Genomic DNA, 8,809 nt, shown 5'->3' with positions numbered 1-8,809 from the left:
AGAGTACATGTCAAACCGATGTACTATAATATTACGGACAGAGTGACTATCGGAGGATGTGTGTGCTTTGTGTTTTTTAAAGTAGTAGATTAAGTTAGTAGTAGATTAAATAATAATAAAAAAAAAAAAAAAGTTTGGACACACACAGAAAAAACTTTAGTATTCCGATGATGATAAATAAGCGTTGGTGAGACTAAACATTGATTTTCGAATAAATTCCCGCACCAGCAATTAAATTGCCACCATTATGATACGTTTCGATATAAAAAATCACAACTTCCAAATTACTTTATGCAAAAGCCTGACCTTTTGATCAAATACTGTCGATGCCTCATTATATCCATTGAAGGAAAAAGAGGACGAAAGCGAAAACACGGATTTTTGAAAAAAAATTAACAATCACTCCGAGAAGTTTCAAATTTCTGCATGCTTGAACAACAAAATTTCGAACTTCCAAACCAAATCAGTCAAAAGGTTGAAATTTTGTGCACATACAAGCATTGAACCCGACTAATTCTTCAAGAAAATTCAGCCACATCAGAACAAATCCTGATTTAGGTATTTTAAATTTTCAAGACTTATCATAAATAAATGTAAAAAAAATAATAATAAATAATAATAAATGTAAATAAACTCCAATTAAATTTTGTAGTACCTTCCAAAGTAATACGGTTACTAATTTGCTTCTCTCTTTGGATCTGCTGAATAAGCTCCTATTAAAAGTTTCGACACGTTGATTAGACTGAGTTGTCGAAATTATCATTTACACTGAAACCCCACTAGAAACTGAGTTACAAGCTAAATCGCACAAAGGTGAAGCGGATTTACGAGGAAGTAGGGAGTTTTTCGAGTCGAAACACAATCGGATAATTTATATACCAGCCAGGCTCTGGTTTACTGGTTTAGAGAAGGCAACAAAGGAAGTCTGGTTTAAATAAACCATTGAACAACTCAACGATTTCTGTATGCAGTTATTGAAAATTACATTACAAATTCAAAATTGAATAACCCAGTTTTCTTCAACTTAATCAAATTAGATTAGAAGAAGAGTTATTTCAAATCGTGTAGAGTCTTCAACCTTAGTTGTTAATTGCGTATTTTCAATCTTAATTGCTTTGTGTGCGACTTCGTGTTTTAATTAGTAATATATTCACGTGCTATGCGCCTTAATGCTAGCCAATTATACGTAAATTATGAGAATTTAATTCGCAATCGATCTTTGATTGAATGAGGGCAACCGATACCAATGTGCTGTCATCGAGGCTGGCACGAGACAAAGACAAATGCCATTTGCACGGTACCCATGTGTAACCACGGCCAAATTGAACATGTAACACTGTAACCACATTTTGCCTAACAACATTACCGGCAATTTCTGAGTCCTTTGTCCGTCTGCGCTGTGTTGGACTGGATGGGGTGTAATTTTCATCAAAGCACCAATCCAATAAAGCTAATTAAGGTCGGCTAATTTCGTTTTCGATATGTAATTCCGGGGAGCTAATTTAATGAATTGCATATGCAAGAGGTTTTTACATACTGGGCATACTCTTGCATAGGGGATGAAAATCAATCTGCTTTTCGATTTTTCCATCCTATTTGAAAAATATATCTGCTTAGTTTGGAATCATGAAAATTCGAGCCAAACTTTCCAAAACATTGGGTATTTTTTGCAATGCCGCTTCAAAAGACACATACATTCACTTGTAGTGACTGGTAAAGTTACAGGGATTTTTTCTTAGCAGGAGAACTTTTCAATCTGCTTGAGTAGTTTACAAAGTAACACTTATTTAGGAGGCTTTATTAAATAAGAGCGTTTTTATAAGGTTAAAATACTTTCATTTACACTTTTCATTCCTCATGAGATAAAGTTGTTATAATTCTGCATAAAATCAGTTGTCCAGCTTGGAGTAATGCCAAATGATGTTTGACCAAAGGTGCCACGCCATTAATTGTGTTGAATACCACATATTGACCGCTTATTGGGACGTTATGTAACTCATAAACACCCTAAAAGTTTTGTGATTTTGAATACACAAATTGTTGTTTATTTTCATACTTACTTGTGGTATTGGACATTTGCTGGGAAAGTTGGTTTCATCTGCAAAGTTTCCATATGGTATTGATTTCACTAAGGACTCGCAAACTGATCGTTGTCCAATGTAGAGTTTTTTCCAAGTTTGCAGGTTTTGATCCCAAAACTCCGCTTTGTATGCCTGGATAATTAAATTATTGATCTTAGCTTTGATTCAAGATTTTTACTAAAAAACCCGACTGTTTTTGTGGTTAGCATTGTTTGTTGATAAAAATGTTTATCAATTATCTAGGGCTTTTTTATTGTTTTAAGAGGCTACTTTCCTCAGTTGGTAGAAAACCAAAGCATTCTAGCTGGTTTTTCAGTAGCATTTTTGCTTCAGAACTGCTTTGTCTTTAATGGAGCATCCGCTATTCTGTCAAGTCGCTAAGTGTTTTAATTTTGTTGTTTTTCCTCCAGTTTCTTTGTCGTTTCCTTTGACTTGAAATAACGATGATTTATCTTAACTGTTTTAAGTACTTTACTGCACATTTTCTGTTACTAAATGGTCCAAAAATATTCTGACGAATAGCAACAGCAATAAAAAGATGGATGGAAGTTTAAAAATTTGTTCTTTAATGTCGTTATTATTAGTACTATTAGTTAGGTACTCCAAATTTAGTCTGCACTAAAACTCTTAAAACCAAGTCTTTACTTTGCTTTATTTTCTTCTTTTTTCATTTTTTTTTAATTGCACATTTTTTCTGAATTTCGAATGACCTTTACTTTGTTGCAATACAGGATGATTGTGAGAAATTGCACCAAAATGCTGCTCCGGACTTTTCGAAGAAGGAGGAGTTTGTTCTCCAATATACAAACGTATAAAAAGTATATAACGTATGCATGGGCATTCTGACGGATTTTATGAACTTTTCCAGCATTTTATCTTCATTTTATTAATTTGAATGAAGCAAAGGTGGTTGGTTTTGACTGGCGAGAAACGAGAGTTATTTGCTATAGTGCTTTATGCTAGTTTTTTTTATAATTTTTATATTTCTTTGGTGTAATATTTATAAATTCTTTTGTAGCTTTGCAATGGTTTGCTAATGACCAGTAGCAGAAACCCTAAAGCTACTGATTCATTGTTGGATCATTGAAGTCGTCAATAATGTGGAAAATAGGGGAAAAACTATTGGAAAAAAAGTTTCGTTTTCATATAAAAATTTCTCCAAAACTGTGAGGTTCTCCCAGTGCATTTTAGACTTAACAAATTTGTCATTTTACTCGATCATACCAAAACTGCATCCTCATCAAGAGCCATGGGCAGAATCAATTTTCCAGTGACTGTTTGATCAAATGGCTGCGCTTTTGATACTTCGACAGTTAGTTCGCCCAGCTCGATCTGACTTTCTTCGCATTGCGATATATCGTTAATGGTTACATGAAAACCCTGCAAAATCCTGAAGTTTCAGCTGCGAAAACAATTCAAACAACACTTACTTTACCAGCAGCAAGTAATAAAGCAATTATTAAAGAAACTTTATCTGAGATCATTGTATTACTGATGTTTCTATCTCGTATTTGATCGCGCAAATATGAATTATTTACACCTTGAATTGCGCGGTTCTAATACAAACTAATCAATTGCGGTAGTAATTATACGTTTTAAGCCAGTTAACAATGGAAACTGCTCAACTTCCCTTTCATGTTTCTGCTTGCAAAGCACGACACAATTAATTACGCATTAAAAGCGTTTGGTTTGCCAGAAAATAAATATAGTTTGCTTCTTCTAGCTTAAATCCCCCAGCAGGTCAAGATTCTCGTTCTAAAGAAATCCGTTTTTATGTGACTTATTAGATTAATTGATGGCTAATTAATTTGAAATAGCAGATTTTTAAGTACCTGAGCAAGTATAAGGAAAACTTAGCGGATTCTCTAGATTGGTGATTTTTTTGCAGCTTGAGTAAACCTTTGGCCAAGAAGAAATTGGCAGAAAAGGCCAAAAATGCAATGCAAAAAACTGCATTTAAAGTAATTGCTTATATAAAAAGCTTCTCAACCCATTATCATCTGATAAATTTTGTTTCAAATAAAAAGCTCATTAACGTTCTGTTAAATTATAAAAAAAAATGTTTTGGCTTTATTTCGTTTTGATTCTTAAGGGAATATTTATGGTCTCGTTTAAGGGACTATTTTGCTGGAACTATGGACTAAGTTTTTTGTCACACACTGATTTCAAATTGTATTAACAAAAATAATATACATATCTGTATTAATTATGAATGCTTCTTTTGAAAGATGTATCATCATATTTTGAATAGCTTTAGTAGAGCTTAGTAGAGGATACAATTATTACAGACGTTTGATATGTTCCTACTGAATCATTCAGATTTCAAGAGTTTCATGGTGTTACTAAAAGAAGTGCATGCAAAAATTTCCAAAAAGTTTTCCACAGTCGGTCAAAAAGTGACAAAATGAAGAATTAATTATTATTCGTTAGATTAAGAAAACCGATTTTTTTTAACCAAATAATTCTATTTCTATCAAATTAATTTCATTATCAATTCATGTAGAAATTTCTCTGAAAAATCTACTTAAGTCGATACTAAATCCTTTCAGCATTTTCAAAATAGTCTCCTAGAGCCTTAATCTACCACCAAATTAAATATCTTCTGTAATTTTTTGAAACTCATATATTTGACGGTCTTTATTAATTTGTAAAAATAATTCCTAATGCAAATGCCCCAAATGTATGAAAATTATGCTCCCGAAAACTGGAAAGTCTAACATAACTAAATAAATGAGTAAAACACAAGTTTATGAAAGTTAATTTTATTCAGATGGGCAGGAGTCATTGAGAAGAACCGTCGACTCGAGAATTTGTGATTAAATTGATATTGCGCCTCTACATTTGGTTGTTTCTGAAAAATGAAAATACCCACTTTACAAGCTTCGAAGTATTTAGAATCTATAGCACATACACTAACATTGTATATTGTAAAACCTTCTCTTTCATGTCCTTTTCAGCTATTTTAATATTCATCTAATTTGGCTTCAGTTCAGGCAATATTTCGTTTTTTGTTCAATTTTAATTATACTGTACATGACCTAGCATTATTGATAATTGTTATTGTTGAAACGAATTTTTTCCGATCACGCTAGACTCAATTTTATTGCAATTGACCGAAGGAATTAAATGTTATGTTAGCTCTGGCAAATATTTTCCTATTTTTTTCCGTGCTCCATTCAAATCTGGACAAAGTACACAGCACCGTCCAATAACCTGACGTATCTCACCCCATATGATAACAAAACCGTATTATTTTTCCCGATCGCCCCCCAAATCGGCAATATTGGCGTATTAGTCATAGTTTAGCAAGTTTGCTCTGCTTAAGAAGGGGGTGCACATGCATCTTGAAGAGGGAGCTTGATGGCTCATCAAACTCCCGGTGGACGATTGCGGAGGCAATTTCCTCTTTTACCTTTTCGATCTGCCGATTTGCGGTAAATGGCCAAGAATTCAGATATTCAAATACCAAACTTCTATATATATGAAATCAACATTCCTGCTTCGCTCAAATATTTCCCACAGGCTTTTCTTTGCTTCTTATACAGTCCTTTCGAGAAATCTTAACAATAGGAATTTGTTAGCTTTACCCGAGGAAGGCTGCTTTGAATTTTGAATTTAATAAGCCGCTTACGACTTTCCACAACAAAATACTGTCTTGACAATGCAGTGGAGTGTTTAAATCTGATATTTTCCTTTTGGGCGAAAGTTTAGTACTTTCGAAAGCTGGTTTTGTGCTGTTGAATAACAAAATACTCCCACACTTTGCTACTATTTGATTATTTGTAAACACTGCAAGCTTTAGAATATTTTTTTTGGTGACATAATTGATTTAATATATTTATGATTCCGTTTTGATAATTTTGCATAATTACTCTGCTTAATGACACCAGTTTGAGTTTTTAACACCCAACCATACCAGCAGCTCTAATAAGAACTGTTTTAATTTTTTAATCCTATTGAGATCTTTCCATGTTAATAAATTGTTGAAATTGCTTTTTAAAAGCACAGCCTTCTAAGCTTTTATGTATTAAACCAAACCCAGCGTCTGTTCAGACACATTTTAATAACGTATCAATTGGTGCATAAAGTCTATAAATGCATTCTTTAAGAGCACCAACTTGTAGAGCCAAAGTGCGTTAATAAGAGACAATATAATCATTTACTTTATTCATCATGGGAATTAAGGTTTGGGAATGGTATCAGAAATGTATTCAAATGTAAATTATAGATGCTTCTTTCTCTTAGAGGTAGCTGAAATCTTACATAATATTTCTTGAACTTGACACTTGAAAAGTTGCACAAAAAACCACCGCTGTTTGGAAGCTTTAAATTTAGAAAGCCACATGTTAATTAGTGAATTCATTCCCACAGAGGGCCATTGATTCAAAGTGTAATTATTTGGCCGATAAAGCACATTTAATTCATAAATATGTCGTCCGACAACGTGAAAAAATAAATAACAATGAGAATTATAACTGACTCAAGTTTAATTTCGAAACGATTAATCTCTCGATAGGTCACAAACATGTCTTGGATATTTGGATTACTTTCCCATAAGTATACAGAAACCATGCCCCGGTTGAGTTATTACTGAATGCCCGCATTTAATCAACTCAATTGTTTGACTAGAAACTACTGGTTTTACTCTATTTGGTGCTGGCACTTTTAGAGAAAATCGCGCTTAAATGTAATGTAATCATTTATTTCCTGCTGTTGCTAATTTTGGGTCATTTTCATAAATTTGCATTTTTTATGCCGTTTAAAGCTTTCTCAAGGGGCGGTGAGTTCGTTTGGTGTATTTTGCATTCTGACTTTTAACACAAAATAAAACAAGCAAGCAGCGGGTTTAATTCTTGGCTTGTTAACGTTTCCATAATTAATTAACAATGAGAGAAATCCGTGAAGTAATTAGAAGACAGTTTTTGTTGCTTGATATTTTGTGGATATTTTTTTTCAATAGATTCAAGACTAAATTTATGAGTAAGGGAAAGCCACTTGTGAGTCTGGGAAGCAGCTGAAATGGTTCTGTCTGTTCCCATTTACTCAGGAATTCTTCTGGAAACGTAGTGCATAATTATGAGAAACTTATTGTTTTCCCAAATTGGATAGATTTACCATCGGTTTTGGGCAATTAAAACTTTAACTTTTTATAGATGTAATTAACCTTCACCAAAACCTGATTAAGAGCCCAGCACTTGCTGGGTATTTTTGGGAACTATAAATAAAAGGGGTGGAAAACTTCTAGTATAATACAAATCAATATATATTTTATTGTGATGTGTGATTTATGATTCATTCATCAGATACTTCCAACTCTATAGATGCACAAAACACGTGGTTTTCGTTTTTATCGTAAATATTCAATATTGCCCTCAATTGTCCAAATATTGGAGGAATTTGAAGTTCTGGCTTGGTAATCTCAAAGTCTTTCAATACGAAAATTTCCTAAAAATAAAAACAAAACATTATGAAAGGTTGATTTATAAAGAACAATTGGAGATGAGGCTAATTTGACAAATTAGCATTTTTAATTTTCTTCCTGGTGTTTCGTAAGTGTGAGGCGCAGAATTAGTCACTTCTTGAAAGTTTAATTTTGTTTTGAGATGGAGGATTTTTTCGTCTATTGGTGTAAAGTTATTCGCGTCGTTTGCTAGTTTTGTGGCTTTTTGATCGTTTAGAAATTAATGCAAGATTATAATTTTTAATTTGCATTTTCGCAATTTAATCGCAAATATTATACAGAAAAGCTTATAATATAAAGCTATAATTTTTGTACTTCAACTCACAAACACAGATAGTTGTAGTCGAAATTATGTCAACTTTTACCGCAACAACTTTGAGATCAAAATGTGTCCAAAACTGCATTTTGCAAAATAAATAACATGGATTGCACAGAAGATTGTAATCTCGAATGTTCCTGCTTCAGCAACGTGCGAAGTATGAAAGTCAATTCGATGCGTTTGGTAGGACAAAGCCACTTCTATAAGTAAACAAAGTTTCGAATTCCAGTCATCTTCAGGCAATTTTAGACAATTTTTAAATATTTAGCCTGGTTTTCGATTTAGTTTCAGTGGGCCGCAGTTTGGCATTAATTTTTTCACAGGCATTCGGTCGCTTTTGCTTGGATTTTGTATGACAAAATCCGATCTACATGCCAAATTTTTCGATTTCCAGTCGTCGACAGACAATTTTCAACAATTTTTTGAAAGTTTTGGTAACTTTTTCAACTTTTGTTTGTATTTTGCGTTGTATCACTTACGGATAATTTTACAGTTGCGATTTGGTTACTACTTTATTCATGCACATGCTGTACATTGTATTACTCCTTAAATATTCAAAAAATCTATTATGCGAAAACATGTGCTGTTGCGAAAATTTAATGGAATTTATTGCGAATTTATTTTGTTGTTGATGGGTAACTATTTCAGCTAAAGCGACAGGTTTTTTCATTCTACTTACTTAATTTGAAATGTAATTCACAATTTTAATAGCGATTACATTGAGAAAAAACATTTACATATAATTTCTACTTCAGACTCGTCAAAAATATTTCCACTAAGCGGAAAATATTTGCACTGTTGCGTTTGTTCTGCGGCAAATTAACGTAAAACTAGCTTTAAAAAGTACGTATTTACACCAGCTACCGATATCTATCGACATTTCTGTAATTTTGAGCAGTGATCTTTTGAACCTAATTTCAACATTAGTTATAAATAATATAGTTAATT

The 8,809-nt window shown here is 32.8% G+C and overlaps 2 protein-coding genes across 2 annotated transcripts in view; both read right to left on the bottom strand.

The window, feature by feature from the left end:
• Positions 1-1,782: 1,782 nt before the first annotated feature.
• LOC125505623 lies at positions 1,783-3,678 on the bottom strand. Its single transcript, XM_048669733.1, has 4 exons — positions 3,512-3,678; positions 3,306-3,461; positions 2,061-2,213; positions 1,783-2,007 (listed from the first exon to the last, which is right to left on the bottom strand). Exons 1-4 carry the CDS (start codon positions 3,563-3,565, stop codon positions 1,849-1,851), a joined length of 522 nt encoding a protein of 173 aa, XP_048525690.1. The 5' UTR covers positions 3,566-3,678; the 3' UTR covers positions 1,783-1,848.
• A 3,650-nt stretch (positions 3,679-7,328) lies between these two features.
• Positions 7,329-8,809, bottom strand: part of LOC109539888 — a 12,250-nt gene continuing 10,769 nt past the window's right edge. Inside the window, exon 4 of the mRNA XM_019907958.2 lies at positions 7,329-7,526. Coding sequence (XP_019763517.1) covers positions 7,374-7,526 — 153 coding nt within the window. The 3' untranslated portion in view covers positions 7,329-7,373. The remainder of the gene's footprint in view (positions 7,527-8,809) is intronic.

The sequence above is a fragment of the Dendroctonus ponderosae genome, unplaced genomic scaffold (assembly GCF_020466585.1).
Source record: "Dendroctonus ponderosae isolate FM_Combo_2020 unplaced genomic scaffold, Dpon_F_20191213v2 Dpon_F_20191213_9, whole genome shotgun sequence".
NCBI classification, from domain to species: domain Eukaryota; kingdom Metazoa; phylum Arthropoda; class Insecta; order Coleoptera; family Curculionidae; genus Dendroctonus; species Dendroctonus ponderosae.
This window is presented reverse-complemented; position numbering and strand designations above follow the sequence as displayed.

Bases quoted from the DNA above. Each gene is read 5' to 3' on its own strand.
- LOC125505623 (XM_048669733.1), bottom strand. From the start codon at position 3,565: ATGATCTCAGATAAAGTTTCTTTAATAATTGCTTTATTACTTGCTGCT. The intron at 3,462-3,511 runs GTAAGTGTTGTT...AGGATTTTGCAG, and splicing joins TATTACTTGCTGCTGGTAAA to GGTTTTCATGTAACCATTAA. The intron at 2,008-2,060 runs GTAAGTATGAAA...CAAAACTTTTAG, and splicing joins GCAAATGTCCAATACCACAA to GGTGTTTATGAGTTACATAA.